This window comes from Chinchilla lanigera, unplaced genomic scaffold (assembly GCF_000276665.1).
Source record: "Chinchilla lanigera isolate Chin_1 unplaced genomic scaffold, ChiLan1.0 scaffold00011, whole genome shotgun sequence".
NCBI classification, from domain to species: domain Eukaryota; kingdom Metazoa; phylum Chordata; class Mammalia; order Rodentia; family Chinchillidae; genus Chinchilla; species Chinchilla lanigera.
This window is the reverse complement of record NW_004955412.1, coordinates 10,514,242-10,535,226: the sequence shown is the minus strand read 5'-3', so window position 1 is coordinate 10,535,226 and position 20,985 is coordinate 10,514,242. Positions and strand designations below refer to the sequence as shown.

The following is a 20,985-nucleotide window of genomic DNA, read 5'->3' as shown; positions in this document are numbered from 1 at the left end:
ATTGTATCACAGAAATACCACTAATTCTAAAATAGCCAAACTTAACTATGGTTGTGGTGTGATGTGAGTTTGAGTTCTCTCATTGCTACTTTATGTGAGAGGCACAGCAGAGAGTTATGACTGTGGAGTCCTGGTTTGATTTTGGCTCTACTGCTTACTGACTGAGTGACCTTGGACAAGCCAGAGGTTCAGTTTCCTCACCTGTAAAATAGTAACACTACTGCTTAACTTACAGGTTGTTGTTAGATACTAGGACGGACGGGTAGGTAGGTAGGTAGATATCACATCTAAAATAGTGCCTGGCACATAATACATTCTCCATAAACAGGAGCTACCATCCACATCCACCCAGTCATTTATTTCCAACTCACCGCCACCACCCCAGCCTAATGTACTGTCATCTTCCACAGGTTTCTTCAGTGACCTTCAAACTGACACTTCACCCTATTCTCTACACAACAGATAGTGCAAACTCTTCTTTAGCAATCTCAAGAAGTACTGTCTTGAGATGGTTTATAGAATTAACTCATTCAATTTTTAAAACAACTAAAACAGGTTGTTATCTGCCTTTTACAGAGGAGCACACGAAGATATTCTGACATGCTCAGAGTCAGCTAGTTTGAGGGCCAGGATGTGAAGTGAGGCATGTTAGCTAAGAATCCATACTTACTTAGGCAGGATCATACCCTGCTGCCTGCCTCCCATAGCACTCCATCACAGTGAACTCCCAAGCTGATCGTGGGCTCTGCCTCTGGCCCAGCTTCCCAGTTACATGCTCCATTCTCTCCTGCAGCTGGAACTCCTGTTCCTAAAACACATCATGTAGTCTGGACTAATAGCGTTCATGTTCCTCCAGAACAGCTCCCCATAACTATCTTTACCAAAGGGCAGGGAGCTACAGAAATCCCAATGTATAGCACACAGATTTTCACTGACAGATCAAAGCATATAAGGGAATAGCAGGTACAAAAAGGAAACAATAACAATATAAATTATTGAGTTAAAAGACTACTAGGAAAAGAAAAGATACAGGATGGTTGTTGGAAGGAGCATGATAATTAGTGAAAATAGTCTTTAGTGGAGATCTGTATAACTAGAGCCAGTGAAGAGGGTGATACACTGAAGATATGGGCACTGGAGGGGAATGTGTACCACTTCAAGAAGGTCGAGATCAAATCCAGAGCAGATATGGGAACTTTAGCTCTGGAATGGGAAAAGGTATTTACTTCTTCGTGAATAAAGAACCACTAACAATTAAATATAGAGCACTTGCTAAATGCCAAATATGATGCCAAATTCTTTATATAACCATGACATTTAGTTTTCATCAAAACATGAGGTGGGGTGCAACTGTTTTCCCAGTTTGGACAAAGTCACCAAAACTTTGAGAACTTAAATAACTGTCCCAAATTATGGCTATTCAATCAAACCCCAATCTCCTGTCTTACAGAGCCATTTAAAAATAGAGGGGCAGTGATTTATGGTATTGAAAGGATGAACTAAAAAACCGGCACACTGATGGTTTTGGTTAAACACACAGTCTAAGAGTGGTAAATCCACAGGTCTTACCTGGCATACTGAATGAGTATGTCCTCACAGCCGGCATCTTTCTAACCATTTGTCGTTTTCTTTAGGTTTCAGTTTTGAGCAAGCAAAGAACAATACGTATGACTACAAAGATGAGTCAGAGGCACAAACAGGAGCACCATATGATATGTTATATGACAATGTTTATAAAAAACCACACTCTACTAGATTAACCCCCGACTCCACTTATGGAATGTAAACATAGTGTACTTTTATTTTCTCAGCTCTGGCCCTTCGAGCCCTGCATTTATCAGCGGGAGCTAAGAGACAGCTCATTCTGACAAGAGTAACTTGTGTATGTATTCTTGTCACAGATTCTAGCCCAGTTAAATCAGGAAGAGTGAACAGAAATAGAATGTGAGCCCGAATACAGTGGTCATGGAAAAATAGAGAAATTATTCTTGATATTGAGAAACTGTAGTAGTCTAACAATCACACTTAAATAAAGATACTACCTTTAAATGTTTAAAAATCTTCATACTGATGATTTTCCCTGACTGGTCTTTTGTGCAATCATGCAAGACAGAGCTCTCTGTACATTCATCTCAAATCCAAGTAAGACTTGCTTCCTTCTCACCTCTCCCACTTCCCTTCATCCTTTTATTTCTCCACTAAACTTTAAAAAATATTCACATGTAACAGTACATACTTATGGGGTACACAACATGTACTTATCACATCAGGGTAATCAGCACTCCTAACACCTTACCGTTTACTGTCTGGAGCCTTCGAAGTCACTCTCTTGTAGTTCTTCATAAAATATACATAGACTATTGTGAACTACGGTCTCCCGCTGTGCTGGGAACACCGGAACATTCCTTCTGTTTTGGTTCCCATCACTCATCCTCCGAACTCCCCACCCTCACTGTTCCTCTGGGTTAGCATTCTTTGGTGTTGGCTTTTCCCCTCCATCCACGTGCAAGAACATCCGGTGTACGTCCTGTCTGGCTTACTTCACTTAATGTGCTTCCGTTTCACCCACTTCGTTACAAGTAACAGGGTTCCATTACTCTTTATGACACGAGTACCCCACTTGTGTTTCACACTTTCCACTCATCCACTGATGGGCACCTAGGCTGGCTCTGCGTCTTGGCTGCTGTGAACGCTGGTCCAGGGCCCTGAGAGTCCAGGTATTTCTTTGGTAATGTATACCAGTTTCATTTCCTTTGGCTATATACCCAGAAGTGGGAATTTTGGGTCACATGATTTAATCTTTTGAGGAGCCTCCATACTGTTTGCTTTTTTTTTTTTTTTTTCATACTGTTTTCTATATTTGCTATACTAATCTACATTTCCACAAACAGTATTGAGTTCATTTTCTCCACATCCTTTCCACCCTTTTAGTCATTCCATCTGCACTGAGGTGGTAATCTCATTGTACTTTCAATTTGCATACTCAACGTTTTTCCAAATATTTGTGGCCATTTTAGTTCTTCTTTTGAGAATTTATCTATTCAGATCACTTGCCCATTTTAAAATTGGATTATTTGGTTTAATTTTTTGAATTCTTTATACAGTGTATTTTGGATAGCCGCCTTTTATCAGATCGACTGTTTCCAAGTATGCCACACTGGTCTAGGTGGACTCCTCAGTTCGCACTGAGATACCAACTGCCTGTCTTCCCCAGACTGTGACTCTCTATATGGGCTGGCTATGCCTGTTGTACTCACCGCTGTCTCCTGATGAACTAGCCCTAGGCCTGCCACATGTATTATTCAAATTATTTGAATAAAATGAGTCTTAGCATACACTGTCTTCTAAAATTTATTTAAAAAACACTATGATAGATACAGATAACAGTAAAATCAAGAAATACATTTAGTCATACTAAAATAAACCTATATGAAATATAATTTCACTGAGGTTCAATTGAAACACTTGAATGGCAAATTTCTCTCAAGTCTGTATACTGGCCTTGTGTTTTCTTTTCCTTTTCTTTTTTTTTTTTGAGACAGGATCTTGCTATATAATTCAGGCTGGCCTTGAATTCCCGGTAATCTACCCGCATCCTTCCAAGTGCTGGGATTACTGGTGTGTACCACCACACTGGCTAGTCTTCTCGTTTTTGACAGTCTACCTAGTTTTAATCTTTGAAAGGCCCAAAGGTTTCCCTTTCTGTTTTTATTTGCTTTATACCATATTTAAATTTTTACTGAATTTCTAAATGCATTTTTAGCTGATTCTTTTTTTTTTTTTTTTTTTTTTCCAGTACCAGGAATTGAACTCACGACCTTGCACTTGCGAGGCAGGTGCTGTGCCGCTGAGCTAAATCCCCAGCCCTTTTAAATGCATTTTAAAAAGCATTTTAAGTATATACTATGATCATCTTGGATTTATATACATACTGATTAGGGAGCTACTTTGAGGAAGTATGATCAGCACAGCACATGTGGGCTATTACCTCCCTTCCCTTAATCTGGACACAACTATTTAAACACTATAATTAATTTATCAGCTTTTCTACATATATGGTTTTCACTAACCTTGTGAGCAGCTGGCTGAGGATCTTCAGATTTTCATTTGAAATGTCTTCTAGTTAAGAGAATGCCCACATTACACCTTTGGTGCAGTTAACTTTCTTCTGGCCTGTAAGCTGTATTCTATTTATCCCACCTTTACTTTCTATAGCCATAAACTGGGATAGCATAACTAATCTCCCAGGGTTTTATTGTACGGGTGAGAGATGTCACCACAACATGTATCAGGTATTCAGTAAATAGATATTTCATGATTAATATTGAAAACCCTAACCATCCCTCATTATATTTATTCTGATTTATACCAAAGGAAAAACTATCACTCTGAGGGTTGTCACAAATATATAAATCAGTGATTCTACTGAAAATAGGTATGATCTTGAGAAGAAATAAACACTTGGCCTAGAAGTAGAGTAGCTATTTCTAACATGTAAGAGCAGAGATATTTCTCAATACTGTTAAGTATCTCTGGGTAGACAGTGAATCAAGTAGTAAATATTTTTTAAAAATACAGTTGTTCATTTACATATTAATCCTTAGTTTGTGACAGGGTTAAAAAATGAAGGCTGAAATATAATTTCTAAACACTGAATTCAAGAGTGATCCATAGCTGAAGATCACACCCATGCTTTCCATCCTGGGAAGAGTCGACTGAGATTTTTGGGATCCATCGCCTGCTGTATGAGCAGATTCACCTGTCCACCCACACTGAGCACGGTGCCTTCCTCCACTCCTTTCAGTTTTTCTTGCAATCTCATCAAGACACGTTCAGCTACTTTGTTGACGCTCTGGTCAGTATCACTGGAGACAAAAACAGAAAGGTTTCAATGTGGTACAACAGTTTTAAGGTCCTTGAGGTTAAGAGCATCTAAACAAGTGACACAAGTCCTTCCTAACATACTCTTCTGCTCACCTAAGATTTCGTTTGCATTGTTGGTCATCTGCATTCGGAGTGGAGTGGAGCTCATTTTCATCTTCAGGCCTCTGCTGTAAATACAAAGCTTTCAAAGGATTCATGGTCCAGTCAAAGAGTGGATCATACAAGAGGACCTAGAGAAAACATATGTATTAGACGAATGATGTGCATTTTATTATGTACTTAAAAACAGACCCCGTATTATTAACAAAAAAAAACAGGCCAGGCAGATGGTAGTTGATGGAGGAGACAGAGCGAGCTTATCACACATGCTTCATGTCTTCTCATGGAGGGAACTATACCAACAAAGGTTCTTACCCTATTCTCAGTTCATTCTTCAGGGTTGGGGGTGATACCCTTTGACCCATGTTTTCTGAGTGAAGCTAATCTACTAAAAGGAGATAACCACAAGTCAATTTTTTTCCTTTACCTGCTACTCTTGACCAGTGTAGTCCGGGGTGAGCGAGTTTACTGTGTAGGGTATACTCCCCATCAGGCGGGCTGTCTCAAATAAAGATTAGGCTGTGGGTGGTGGGAAGTACTAGCGGGTCTATTTTGACCTCACTCCTAAGCCATGTTCTCCAAATTTTTTTTTTAATCAGTATTAAATCTGACATTGCAGCGCAATTTGTCATAGTTAAATCATGGAAGCAACCCAAATACCCATCAACTGAGGAATGGATGAAAAAGTTGTGGTATTTTTATATAATGGAATATTATTCAGCTTTAAAGAAAGATAAATTTGAGGCTTTTATAGGTGAGTGGACATAACTAGACACCATACTCATAAGTGAAATAAATCAGACCCGCATGTATAAACACCGTATTGTCTCACTAGTGTAAGAGCCTGAAAGAGTGAATAAAATCTAGGACACACAACAGATATTGTGATAGGGAAGGAAACTGCTCAAAAGTAAAGAGCAACTGGGGTGAGGGAAAACAGAAAAGAAGGAAGGGGAAATTATGTATATGTATGTATACACAGGATAGCTAAGATAGTTGTACTTACTGACTTCTATTGCTTTACTGAAAGGAACAGTTAATGTTTATTTGATCAGTCTTACATGTCTATATTTGTTTATGAGTAACCGATTTGAAGATACTAATATGTAATACAACCACTACTGTTAATTTCCTATCACATTGTCTGAAATTCTGTATTGCTTGTATTGTTTTTGTGTTATTTTGTAAATGTGTTTGTTAATATGTTTCCATTCTTCCATCTTTAAAACAAAACCAAAAATAAATAAATCTGACATTTTGACCTCAAATCTACTCTATGGTTTTCTCTCAATCAGTTCCAAATAAGGATGGAGAGGGGAAAAAGGGTGTAATGTGTTGAAAACCAAGGTCTGGTGCTGTGGCAGGGATATAATGATATATGTGGTAGACAAGTGTATGTAAGTAGCCAAGAAGTGGCTTTAAGTCTCAAATGTTAAACGATATGGTGCATGCCTCTAATCCCAGCACTTTGGTGGCTTAGGCAGGAGGACTATAAGTTCAATTTAGCAAGTGACCCTGTCTCAAAAAAACTAAAACAAAACAAAAACAAGGGGTAGGGCTATAGCTCAGTATGAAGGCCCTGGGTTTAATCCCCAGTACTGCTCTCCACCTTCTAAAGTCTTAAACTTTAGAAATCTTAGAAACTGAAAAACAAAATTGGAAACCAAAGTTGTAAGAGATTTCTAAGCTTGACAATTTAGCTAACTACCCTGGTGTTTATTAGCACAGAACATTCTTTTTTCTTGACAGCATTTACCAAATGCTTACATGTTTTAGTAAAAAGACCCAACTACAGAGGCAAATGATTCTGTAGGACATGCCAGCATGGTAAGGTTGGAGTATTTTTTTGCTTCTATCTTTACTGTTTCTTGGCACCAAACTGGGACTATAAAATGTCTTCAGCATGTTTAATTCTAGAACATTTACGAGATCAGCAGTACCAAAATCTCTTCATTTCGTAAGGCTGCTCTGAGCAGAGCATCCTCCAGGGCCATTAAACACTGAAGGAGTTAGCCAGACAGGGTGGCACATGCCTATAATCCTCACTACTCAGGAGACTAAGGCATGAGGAACAGGAATTCGAGGGCAGCCTGGATAACTTAGTAAGATCCAGTCTCAAAATAAAAAGAGCTGAGGACATAGCTCAGTGCTATAGTGCTTTCTTAGCATGCACGAAACCCTGAGTTTAATTCCTAGTACCACAAAAAACAAGAACTGGAGGGGCTGACCTTGATTTCATACGGCTTGTTCCTAAGTTCAAGGGTTTCTATATGACTTCAAGTTAGGCACTACAATGGCATTAGATTTTGCAGATCTAAAACAGTTTTACACACAAAAGGAAATACATTTTATTGATCAACTAATGGAAAAAATGATGGCCTGTATTAAAGACACTATATGGTCTTTTGAGATTGAAGGAGAAACCACACAAATTATTTCAACAGGAAAGGCGTATGTCAGAATCATATCTGCAAATGCTGGCATCAAGGAGGGGTTAGAGGCAGGCATGGTGGCGCACACCTGTAATCCCAGCCTCCTGGAAGGCTAAGACAGAAGACTGCAAGTTCAAGCCCAGCATGTGTAATTTAGTGACTTAACAAGTCCTTGTCTCAAACTAAAAAACAGAGAAAAGAGGGGCTTGGGATGTATCTTGGTGAAAATGCCCTGGGTTCAATCCTCAGTACCAAAAATTAAAAAAAAAAAAAAAGGAACTGGAGCAATTAAATATTTTTTAGTATCATCAAAACAGAAGTGTTTGCTAGAGCAGGGTTCCTTAATCTTAGCACCACTCACATTTTTAGTCTGGATGCTTCGTTGCTGTGAGGGGCTGGTCTGTGCATTGTGGGTGATTAGCAGCACCCTGCCCTCCACCCAGAAGATGTCAATTACACCTTCATGCTCCCCTGCAACTGTAACAAAGAAAGTGTCTCCAGACATTGCCAACTGTCCTGGATAGGACAAAACTGTCCCTGTCTAAGTACAGTTGAGCTAGGAAACAGAAATATTTCCTTAGCAGAAAAGAGAAAATCTTAGAGGATAGGATGGTCCATGGTAAAGAAAAGAAGATCTTGAAGGCCAGGAAAGTCAAATATACTGAGAAGAAAGGAAAAATACATCCCAGTCAAAGTGCTCTGAAAGACAGGTTTAGGACACAGGAGATACTTAAACTGTTAATACATCAAGAATACAGACTGTGGTTCAAAGAAAAATAGAATCTGAGTGAAAAGAGGAATCATATACTTGGGGATTGGGACCAGGATGCTACTGAGAAGCACACACTTACAGTCAAGGACAGAAAGTCCCTCATAAAATCAAATGAGAAATTACTCTTAAAGCTGGGACAATCACAATCACTTTATTAAAAGTTTGGACTTTTTTAAGTGCAAAGCGACAAGATAATACAATTTTAGACTTTAATTTCTACATTATTGAAGCATCCATATTATCATTTCTTTTTTTTTTTGGTTTGTTTTTTTTCCGGTACTGGGAACCGATCTCATGACCTTGCGCTTGCCAGGCAGGCGCTGTGCCACTGAGCTAAATCCCCAGCCCCCATTTATTTCTTATTGAATAGCCAGTGTCTACCTGATAGAGAAATAAAGATTTCTTGATAACATATTTTACCTCCACAATGGTTAACAGGGTTTCTTGAGAATTTCTCATAACTTCCATGGTTTTCTCGCAGCATCTAAAATATCAATTGCATCATAAATGAAGATTTTGTGGTACACCTATGTTTTTGACATATCTTTACCTATTACCAGGGTTTTTCCCAAGGACTGTAATGCACCGGGACATAATTCTATCAACGAGTTCCATTACCTATATAAATCTGCATCCAATTAATTTTGACACCATTTGCTCCCCCTTACCTTCTGAAGACACCTTCAACGCCAGTGATGCCCATGCCATCCACAATATCTCTAGTGAGTCTAAAAGGAACTGTTTCAGGAGTAGGAAGGATTTTACCCTGTTCAAAAGCAACCCCTAAAACAAAAAATACAGTGAGGTACAGATTTGATAGCTAACGTTCTTTCCAACTGTCATGTGAGCTTTTGCAAAGGCAATAATCTGTCACTTTATTATATCAGTAAGAGAACACATACATGGTAGCGATTCACCAGAAATTCAAACTAGAACTTAACATAATCAGAGAAATCTAGATTAAAGGTGATTTTGAAGACAGAAGTTAACATCTGGTAGAATTTAAAATGTAGATGATATGTATACTCTAAATGCTTTTTAAAAATTTTAAATGAAATTTTTAGTTTTGAAATAATTATAGATAAATGTAGTTGTAATAATATACTTAAATCTTGGAAATGGTCCAAATGCCCATCAACTGATGAATGGATAAAGAAGATGTGGTTTTTTTATACAATGGAATACTACTCTGCCATAAAGAAGGATACATTTAAGTCATTTCTAGGTAAATGGATGCACCTTGAGACCATAAACTTAAGAGAAATAAATCAGACGCACGTGTTAATACTGCATTGTTACTCTGGTGTAAGAAACCAAAAGTGTAAATAAGGACCAAAATGTACAACAGCTACTGTGAAATGGGAAGAAAATCTTAAAATGGGAAGGGGAACTAGGGAGGAGGAAGGGAGAAAGGAGAAAGGAAAAGGAGAAGGAAAGGAGAAGGAAAAAAACAAGAAAAGAAGGGAAAAATGGAAATAAAGCTTCTGTAAATAAGGAGGGGAAAGGGGGTTCAAGGGAGGGTAGGGGGAGGGGAAAAATCAAGCTATATCATGTACAGGTACAAATTCCCTATGATGAATGTGATCATTATGTATACATAAATGTATCTATAACCATTAGGTATATATAAATGTGATCATTATGTATATATAAATATAATAATAAACTTTAAAAAAAAGAAACAGACCATTCTATGTAACTTTTACCCAAAATCCCTCATGGTAATATCTTAAAAAGCTATAGTGCAATATTACAGCCAGGATACTCACACAGATGGAGCCACGACCTAATATTTCCACCCCAAAGATCCCCAATAGTGCCTTTTTATAGCCACACCTACTTTCTTCCCTTGGCCTGTCATTCCCCACTATTATCCCTATTCTTCTAGCTACCATTAACCTGTTCTGCATTTTTATAATTTTGTCATCTTAAGTGTATATACAAACATCACAGTACGTAACCTTTTGGGATAAAGTTTTTTCTTTTTTTTTTTTGGTTTTTCTCCGGTACCGGGAACCGAACTCACGACCTTGCGCTTGCCAGGCAGGCGCTTTTGCCGCTGAGCTAAATCCCCAGCCCCTGGGATAAAGTTTTTTCACTCAGCATCATTCTCTGGAGATTCATCTAAATTGTGTATATCAATATATTTTTCTTCGTATTGCTGAGAAATATTCCATGATAGGGATATAATACACTTTCTTTAAGCATGTGTTCACTAAAGGAAATTGGAATTATTTCTAGGTTTTGGCTATTGTGGGACAAATTACCATATATACTTGTAGTACAGACATACATCTTTTTGAATGTTTATTTGCTGAGTATCTCTCTGTGACATGTCTGTGCCTTATTCCTATGTTACAACTGGACTTTTTTTTAACTGCTGAGTTTTTGAGAGTTCTTATGGGCTGCAGTTTTGTGGTGATGTTTAAGAATTCTGTCAGGTGCTTACTGCTGACATAATTCCTGTCTCTGTTTTCACATCTAACATCACCGGTGTAGTTTATAACAAGTATGTCCCTTAAATCCAGTCTCTTAGCCTGTATAATTTTAGACAAAAAATGATGAACATTTGGGCTAAACTATTAAAACAGTCCCTAACTTATTTTTCTGCTGCCACTAGTTTTCTAACTTGGTCTTGAAATTACCTTTCTTAAAAAAAAAATCAAATATGATCATGTTCTGCTTAAATTTATCTTCACTTCCTATTGTTTAACAGATTGAAATCAAAACTCTTCAGCATAGCTCTTTACATCTTGGTACTAATCTCTCTTTCTAGCTACTCAACTACATGCAAACTTCCTCAACATTTAATGTCTCGCCATGTCTACAACATGCAACAACGTAATCAATCCTTGTCCTGATTATCCTTCTTTTCTTTAAGACTTAACTGTCACCTCTTCTAACACCATTTATGCTTTAAAATACACATATATAAATTTATAAAATATTGTGTATATATGTCTCTATATTTCTCTGATGTATCAGTTTCATATCTACAATATCTTGGTAGGCAAAATATATAGCTTGATGACTAAACAGTTATTAAAAACAAATTTTTTATTACTTACCTAAGTCTATATGAACAAGTTCTGCCGACTGTTCATTTATCAAGATGTTCTGTACATGTCTATCACCAAGGCCAAGGATATAACCAACTAGGAAAAAATTACTCATTCTCATTATTTCCAATAAACACTTAAGCCATAACTTCAACTAATCTCACTGACTATTATTTGTATTTTGGCTTTTTAGCCTATTTAAAGAAAATTAGGTACATAGGTGGTGGTCATTCTAAGTTTAAGTCAAACCTGGCCAGTCTACTTTAATGTAGACTTCATTTTCAAATAGATAATTTGCTAAAAAAATTTTCCCTTTATTAAAAGGTATAAGCTTTAAAATATTTAGTACTTTGGAAATTAGTGTTAAAAGCTGAGACCCATTATTTGCCTGGGCCAAAGCGTGCATTATAAGCACCAAAATTTTTATTGGGTATCCTGATAAAATGAAAGTCATTCTTTAGTGAAACTTTCTTCTGTTTGATGAAGATACTACACACAAATTAATCATTAATTCACTTCAGCAGGTACACATCGAGGAAAAATTGCATTTCTGTTTTTAAAACAGAGGATAATATATCTTAAAACACTAAACCTAATGAAAGACAATGAAGATGCCAAGTGTCTGGCTGATGCTATATTAACTGGACCAAGTTTCTTGCTACAAACTAAATGACTTGAATCAAATTAGTGATTTGCAATGCAGGAAAGTTTCAAATTATCCAGGGACTTTTTCAAAACATTCATGCTCTGTATCTCTGAATGTAGTACTTAAGTCATGCAGGCAGTTGTCTTCAGTTAAAAAATAGATCAGAAGACCTCTTTTATTCCTGTTTTCATATACTAGGATTTTGCTGACTGATTCATCTAGCTATTCCAATCTTTTATAGATTAAAAATGATGTGAAATATATATATATATAGTACACCACATTCAAAATCTGTATCACTATTTCTACACTGAAAACAAGATTCTATTAAAAATCCATCACTGGGTGATATCATGGTGTGAAAGAGATTTTGAACAAAAGAACCATAATAAAGTATATTGAATGGAGTTTTCAAAGATTTTACCTTTCAAACAAAATCTCAACAATATACATACAGGAGAGAAAACATGCAAAGAAAAACCAGTCTTACTTCCCTACTCAGAGGAGAACTGTTGTCTGCAAATGCTATGAGGAGAAGCTAAGGATTAGGATGCATAAGTACCCCAATGATCTAAGATGAAGACAGCCTGGTTGATAATTGTCAGCACCACCACCATTACCATGCAATTCAGAATGCTGCAGAGTACTGGCTCTAGTAAAATGCAAAAGATTACCAATAGAAGAAGTAGCCACACTACGAGTATAAGCCAATCGTTTCTCAAACCAAACAGCAGGGTCCAGGAATTTTTCCATGCAGAAGTAACGGAAAACTGGTTGAAAATTCTGGCAAACATCCATGAAAGTTTCGTATTTCTCTTCAAAGGACTTCTTCTGTACATCCTTTAAAGAGATCATATATAAAGCTGTTATCTCCATATTGTGTTTAAAGTCCATTTTGTTTCTCAGGGGAAATGAAAAGATGAACACGATCTGCGTACAAGAAGCTAACAGGCTGCCAAGAAAGCAATTAATTTGAAATGATAATCTCCTTAGGCCTTGCATATTAGTTTCAAACAAAAGAGGGACAGTGACTATTAGTTGTTTTAATTAAATTCCAAATCTAGAAGGAAGTGAACAGAAATACCAAAGGTATCTCCAGATAATCTCCAGGCATCGCAGCACTGAGGCTGTAACAGGAAAGAGAGAGAAGAATGAAAGAATGTGATGGATGGCCAAGCAGATGTCATCACGTCTCAGAACTCTGTCCTCCAGTATCTTCTCACATTGTAACACTCTGCTGAAGCAAAGCTTACCTGCTCTAAAGGGCCCAACTCTTCCCCGTGTGCCGATGACTTCTAAATCTTTGCCTCTGGCCCAGATACTCGAGGTTGATGCACTATTTCACCTGCCCAATTAGTATCTGCATTTGGATCACGTCCAACTCCAAAACCACTTTTTCATCTCTGGCAAACCTCAGCTATCTTGTACATTCTTCAACTTTTTAAACGACCTTACTATCCACTGAATCACTGCAACCAGAAAACTGGTACTCCACTCCCTAAACTTACGTCTAATTGGCAATCAAATTCTGTCAGTTCTGCCTCACATCCACCCATGATTCCTCATTCCTGCCATTATTAGTCTTAGTTCATGCCCTGTCTCATGCCTCCAACCTGCTTTCTCACAAACACAATACACAGTGTTATCTTTGCTAAAATGTGGGAGTTATCTTTTTAAAAATGTTGATGTGATAATCACTATCCTTGTCAAGGTCTTCTTTACCTTTGCCTTCTTTATAGGACAAAATGCAAGGTTTTTAGCACTGCGTAAAGCAACCCTCCATTTCTGACCAATGGATGAATATCCAACTGTATCTATCTGTTCCTCTTCAAAGATTAAGTCTACGCTGTCTTTTCCCGTTTGTGCCTCCCCCTTGTAGCTTACATGCTTTTTCTGCCTAGAAAACTCACTGACGAATTTTGGTTCAAGTACCTTCTTCTCTATGAAGTCTTTCTTGAATCTAATCCCCCCGACACACAAATACAACTAACTATTCCTTTCCCCCATCTCCAGTCACCTGTCAGTGCTCTGGAGACACATAACTACAACATCTATTGCACTTACACATCTTAAAGATATGTTAACAGAAAGCACAATGAAATGAAAAATAATTTTTGGAGTTGGACAAAATTCAAATCCTTGCTACACACTATCTGGTTATAGACGCTGTGCAAGTTAATCTTCTATACTTTTCATGTTAAAGCAGGAAGAAAAATGATAATGATTAGCCATAATATCTGTGAAGTTGCAGCACGGTACCGGATAGGCATTCAATAAACACTACTGATATGGTGAATAAATGTCAGAGAAGCCAAGGACAGGACAAGTATCTTGGAATGGTTTCCTGTATCAGTTTCATATAAAAATTACTGCATAATTTCTTTTTTCTTTTAACTGCTATCTTGTTTAAGAATTGAGCTTATCCCAAATGGGAAGCAAAATTATACTGATGAATCTTTAAATTTCTCATCCAACAAGAGTTGATACTGTGTATAATTTAAAAACCTTTCTGGTGAATAAAAGATGGCAGACTACAAGTGACTACGTTCCCTAATGGCTCCAGGATACTGATTCAAAAGCCACAGATCTGGACAGAATTAGACTGGGAAGCCCTCTTGAAGAACTCCTTCCGCCAACGTCAGAAAACCGACACACTTTTCGTAACTCCAAAACCTAGAACCATGTGACACGTAGGACCTAGCTTTCTAAAAAATTAGTTTTAGAACCCTAATGGTTAGTGTGCTCCCTGGAAAGAGGGGGCTGTGATGTGGTAAAGCTAAAGTCATGAGAGCAGGAGAAGGACCCTAGTGGAATACCGTGGGAAGGGGTCTGAGTCTGCGGGAACTTCTGCAGGCCAGAGGAAGGCTGGTCATTAGCAGCCTCTAACACAGTCCTGTGTGCCTCCTCCTCTCCAATCCACCTGGAGGTCCTTGGGGAGAGATGCACAGTGACAAGCTATCTAAACCTCCAGGAGAGCAGGCTGGATTTTTGCTGAAGCTTTATCCGACCCTCTGGTCTTGCCCGCTGACAACATAAGTAGCCAACATTGAACATGAGCTAAAGACTTGTGACGGCAATCCTTTTAGAGCTTTCAATGATACAAACAGCTTGCTGCAGCATGCATACTATACATTCGCCACCACTGGTCTAGGCCCTCTAGCCCCCACCTATGGAAGAGTTTAAGTAAAGTGTTGGGAATTAACTCAACTACTAGCCAACCTAACCATGTTTTCAGCCATAACCAGAAAGGAATGGCACCCAGGCCCCTCGAACCTCTACAAGGCTTCCCCAGTTTGAAGTGAGGTGGAGGAGCAATCTGGTCTAATTTAGATTCCATACACATGCTATCACAAGGAGGAAGACTGGACTGATTTTGTTTTGCCTTTTAATACTTTGTTTTCTTAAAGAGCTGGGGACAGGCTGTGTGCATACTGGTAAGAACGTACAAGTGCTAGTTACTGCTTTTACTTCTGTATCCTACCCTGTCATATGAGGTTTTTTGTTTCACAGGGTTTGCTATGTTAGTATTTCTGTTAGATCACCAAATGGACTCAATCTCCCTGTATTCTTACATTCAATTTAAATTCCCTCCCTCCTCCTCTTCTTTACTCCCCTTTCATACCCTCTCAAATCTCCTGTCCCTTCCTACTTGTTTTTATAAATAAAAACTATTAAAACTTATTTTTTCTATTTGATAGAGTATGCATGGGGCATATCTGCACATGCAGTTGTGTATGAGTGTTAATTATTGTTTTTGTTTATAGTGTATATAGTCTCTTAAATTGATGTGCCACAGGTACTCCCTCACCAAGGTTTGTTTCTTGGGTCTTCTAGCGCTGGGTTTCTGTTGGTTTATTAAATGGACCCAATGTCTATGAAGCTTCTCTTATACTTTCTCCCCTTTTCTTTTTCTTTCTGTCCCCACACATAACTTCTTAAAACTTCCTATCCCTCTCCATCTTCTTTCCAGCTATAAAAATAGTATCATAAACTTATTATTTTCTTTTTGATCTCTTTTGTCTATTTTTTCTTCTTTCCTTTTTTAACTAATTTTTTTCTTCTATTTTCCAGCGTTACTATTCCTTAGTCTTCCTGGGTTACTGAAAGAGTTGAGAACTTTAAAAATAAGTTTTAAACTATATGTTGATGTATGTTGGTTCTTTGGATATTGATATTACTGGTAATGTTTCTCTCCTTGCAATGTAAAGCTAGGGACGAACCTTAGTATTTTAAATAGGTTGAACAGGTGCCTAAAGCCTGATTCATACCGAGGATGCATCATAGGGAGGTTTCCACAGCAGCAGTAGAACTTTACTTACCAACTGAGCTACAACCTTCAACACAAGAATCCCAAGAAAACAAAGCAACAAAATACTGCTAAAAATCTGTAACTTCCCTTTGATCCCCAAAACACACAGACACAGAAAATAAAAGGATGGAAAATGATATTCAAAGCTTCCCAGGCCTGAAAGCAATCAGGAGTACCTACTCTAATTTCTGACAAAGTTCACTTTAAATCAGAACCGGTCAGAAGAAACAAAAAAGGTCAATAAAAGGAACAATAAACCAAGAAAAGTCAATAATATTAAATACATACAGAAAATTGGTGTACCCAATTTCATAAAACAAAAACTACTTGATATAAAAACATAGATTAGGCCAGGCATGGTGGCGCACCTGTAACCCCAGCACTTGGGAGGCTGAGGCAAGTGGATCACCGTGAGTTTGAGGCCAGTCTGAACTACGTAGCAATACCCCATCTCAAAAAAACACCCCAAATCCCCCAAAATAAAATAAAAGACATGGTTTAAAGAAAAAAAAGAACCAAAAAAAAAAAAAAAAAAAAAAGGAGAAAAAAGAAAAAAAGGGACAGATAAGCACCAATACATTCATACCAGGGGACTTCTATATCCCATTCTCATGAAGAAACCGTTCATCCAGACCAAAACCAACAACAACAAAAAAACCCCAAACAAGGAAATAATCAGAATTACACTACACTATAGAACAAATGGACTTAACAGGTATCTATCAAAAGGCTCATCCAACATCAGAACACATATTCTTTTCAGCTGGCCATTGAACTTTCCCCAAAAGAGATCATATTTTATGCCATAAAGAATGTGTTGGTAAATACAAAAGAACTGAAATCTCTTGCTACTTAGTAGAGCACAATGAAATGAAACTAGAATTCAACAGCAAAAGAAACCACAGAAACTACTCCAATATAGAGAGACTGAATAATTTACCCTTGAATAATAGGCAAAAAAATTAGGGAAGAAATTTAAAAATTGCTAGACTCAAACGACAATTGAAAACCACATCAGAATCTATGGGACACAATGAAAGCAGTTCTCGGAAGGAAATTTATAAATATGGGGACCTTCATTAGAAACAGAACAGTCCTGAATGATTCATTTCAAGGTCCAAGAAGAACAAGAATAATTCAAACCCCAAAGTAGTAGAATGAAAGAAATTATAAAAACCAAGTCAAAATTAATGAAATTGAGAGTAAAAAAAATCATACAAAGGATCAATATATCAAAGACCTGGTTCTTTGAAATGATAAATACAACTGAAACACACTCAGCCAAACTTATACAAAAACTCACATTAATATAATTAAAAATGAAAAAGGCAAAATTATAATACATCCCACAGATATCCAGAGGATTATTAGATACTACTTTGAAAACATATCCAATAAATCGAAGAATCTAGAAGTAATGGATAAATTCCTAGACCCATATGACTTACCAAAATTGAACCAAGATATAAAAACTCTGAACAGAACAATAACAATCAATGAAAGTGATGCAGTAATAATCTCTACCAACTAAGAAAAGCCAAGAATCCCATGGATTCATCACTGAATTTTACTAGAAGTTTAAGGAACTAATACCAATATTCCTCAAACTTTTCCATGTAACTGAAAGAGAAGGAATGATCCAACATATTCCATGAAGCCAACATTAGCTGATATGAAAACTGGGTAAGTCTTCCACAAAAACAAAAATTACATGTCAATGTCCTTGATGAACATAGATACAAAAAAATCCATTAAGATACTGCAGAGAGAATTCACAAATCATTTAGGAAACTGTACAACATGACCAAGTCAGGTTCATCTCAGGTATGCAAGGATGGTTCAATATACACAAATCAAAAATGTAATATACCAATTAGATAGAATTGGGATGAAAATCACATGATCCTCTCAATAGATGTAGTAAAAGCCTCTGACAAAACCCAGTGTCTCTTCATGATAAAAATCCCTATGGAAATAGGTACCACAACATGGGATTTTAAGTCATCCTACAAAGATATAGTAACAAAAACAGCATGATACTGGCACAAAAATAGATATACACCAACAGAACAGAATGGAAGACACAGAAACCTCACACACATTCACTTACCTAATTTGACAAACGGGCCAAAAACACACTTTGCAGAAAAAAATAGCCTCATAAAAAATGGTGCTGGGAAAACTGGTTATCCACATGCAAAACACTGAAATTAGATCTGTACCTCTCACCTGATACCAAAATCAAATTAAAATGGATCAGGGGCTGGGGATTTAGCTCAGCGGCAAAGCGTCTGCCTGGCAAGCGCAAGGTCATGAGTTCAGTTCCCGGTACCGGAGAAAAACAAACAAACAAAAAAAAATTAAAATGGATCAGAGACCTAATTATACAAACAGAAACTTTGAAACAGCAGATTGCAAGGGAAAAATACTTGAAGCTACATCCACATACAAGGACTTCCTGAATAGAACTCCAACAGCGGAGAAAATTAACATAAAGGATAAACAAATGGAATTACATCAAATTTAAAAGTTTCTCCAAGGGTTGTGGATATAGCTCCGGTGGTATAAGCACCTGACTGGCAAAGTACAAGGTCATGAGTTTGATTCCGAGTACCTACATAAAGCAAACAAATAAACAAACAAAAAAAAGCTTCTCCAAAGCAAGGAAAACAATTCCCAGAGTAAAGAGACAACCTAAACAGTATGAACAAATTTTGCAAATTTTTTTTTTTTGAAACAAGGTCTTACTATGTAGCCCAGGCTAGCCTCTCCTGTCTCAGCCTCCCGAGTGCTGGGATTATAGCTGTGCACCACTACACCCAGCCGCTATTCTTCTGATAGAGGACTAATAATCTACAATATATAAAGAACTCAAAAAAATTAACTTCACAAAAGCAAAAGACCGAATTAAAAAATAACCAAGTGAACTGAATAGGCACATTATAAAGAAGTACAAATAGTCAAGTACATGAAAAAATATTCATCATCTTTAGCTGTTAGGGAAATGCAAATCAAAATAACTCTGAGATTCCGTCTTACCCCAGGGAGAATGGCTATCATCAAGAACACAAAAAATAAGTCTTGGCTATGTTAAACTACTGCAACCACTATGGAAATCAGTATGAAGATTCTATTTCATCTAGGGATACCTCTCCTGGGTATACTCCCAAAAAGCTAGATGACACTGGACTATACAGTAGTCATGCGTACATACCCATATTTATAGAAGTGTAATGTATAACAGGTAAGCTATAGAAATAGCCAAGATATTCATCAACAGATAAATGGATAAACAAAATGCATGATATATACAATGGAATATTATTTGGCAGTAAAGATGAATGAAATTATGCCACTGCAGGAAAATGGTTGGAAATTGAGACCATAATGTTAAGTGAAATAAATCAGACATGCTAAGTTAAATACTGCATGGTTTCTCTCATACAGAAAACCTAAAATATAAATGAATTACTTAATTAGGTAATAAGATGATAAAAGAGAGATGGTAGGAAACAAGAAGGCAGATTTGTTGGAGATAGGGAAGGAGATCAGGGGAAGATCTGGGATGAGTGAAGGGACTGAAAATGATCTAATTCCCCAAAATGAACATAACACTATGTATTACAAACACACACTAACAACAACAACAACAAAACAACTTCCTTCTTCACTCAAGTATTTTTTCGTTTTTTAATTTAGTATCTTAAACAATTATCTCATGACATGAAAACGTTTTATAGTCTATAACAGTCCTAGTAGCTGTCAGCTTTGTGTTTGTTTGTTTGGTTTTTTTGGGGTTTTTTTCCAGTACCGGGAATCGAACTCAGGACATTGCGCTTGCCAGGCAGGCGCTGTGCCGCTGAGCTAAATCCCTAGCCCCTAGCTGCCAGCTTTAATAGGCTATTAAATAATCTTTCCGTAATATTTAGAGCACTACTTACGACCATTGTCTTTTGGCATTGAAGGGCAGTGAAATCCATTGGCCTGTATCTTTTATGAGCACCATCTTCATTGTTAACAAGAAATTCACCAATAGGGACAGTTCCTGTGCACCACTCAAGAACACCACTTCGCTGGGAGAGGGGGACCACCTGAAGTACATTAAATATTTTGATTATGGATGGTCACTAATGAGTAGTTGATAGTCATTTAACAATTTGTAGATGGAAAGCATTTTATTGAGTGGTACGAACATTTCTCTGTCCACAGGAGACAAAGACTCTTAAAGGAAAGCAATAGAAATAAACTTAAGCTCACAGAATATGATTCTCTAAAACTTCTTAAGATTTGTAAGGGCTTAGCCATCTCTCAGTCCCCCACGATTCCCTGAGGGGTCACTGCTGTTAATTATTCTCAACCTTATCTGCAATTGATCAATACTTAATTTTTTCCACTTAGCAGAGTAATTACCTGCACTTTGGTTTTTGGGTTGGAGCCCTGCGATGTTGCCCAGACTGGCCTCAAACTTGAAATTCTCCTGCTTCAGTTTTCTGAGTAGCGGGGATTACAGCAGTGTGCACGATCACATCCAGCTACTTTCCCTATACGTGTATTATCAATCAAACTTAAGGAATTTACCAAGGAAAATATCACCCATGAATGTAGTCTCAATTTTAATACAAACATGTTTTCTTATTTTACAGTCTTACTAATTTCGCTGAGATGCTTTCCTAAATATAAAATGAAAAGTTGGGGCTGGGGGTTTAGCTCAGCGGCAAAAGCGCCTGCCTGGCAAGCGCAAGGTCGTGAGTTCGGTTCCTGGTACCGGAGAAAAACCAAAAAAA

General features: G+C 37.4%; 2 protein-coding genes across 5 annotated transcripts in view; one reads left to right on the top strand and one right to left on the bottom strand.

The window, feature by feature from the left end:
* Window positions 1–2,053, top strand: part of LOC102006324 (chromosome unknown open reading frame, human C11orf65) — a 34,191-nt gene extending 32,138 nt beyond the window's left edge. Inside the window, exon 9 of the mRNA XM_005378039.1 lies at window positions 1,635–2,053. Within this exon, the coding sequence (XP_005378096.1) occupies window positions 1,635–1,786 (152 nt within the window). The 3' untranslated portion in view covers window positions 1,787–2,053. The remainder of the gene's footprint in view (window positions 1–1,634) is intronic.
* Window positions 2,054–3,820: 1,767 nt separating this feature from the next.
* Window positions 3,821–20,985, bottom strand: part of Atm (ATM serine/threonine kinase) — a 108,654-nt gene continuing 91,489 nt past the window's right edge. For 2 of the 4 annotated variants that reach the window (XM_013510995.1, XM_005378035.2), the window contains 7 exons: window positions 20,143–20,292; window positions 12,567–12,732; window positions 11,256–11,342; window positions 8,856–8,970; window positions 8,608–8,671; window positions 4,978–5,114; window positions 3,821–4,865 (listed from right to left, as the gene is read on the bottom strand). In XM_013510995.1, the coding sequence (XP_013366449.1) occupies window positions 4,682–4,865; window positions 4,978–5,114; window positions 8,608–8,671; window positions 8,856–8,970; window positions 11,256–11,342; window positions 12,567–12,732; window positions 20,143–20,292 (903 nt within the window). In that variant the 3' untranslated portion in view covers window positions 3,821–4,681. Of the gene's footprint in view, window positions 4,866–4,977; window positions 5,115–8,607; window positions 8,672–8,855; window positions 8,971–11,255; window positions 11,343–12,566; window positions 12,733–20,142; window positions 20,293–20,611; window positions 20,743–20,985 lie in introns of those variants that run through there. The other 2 variants (XM_013510996.1, XR_001232882.1) reach the window with 2 other exon arrangements.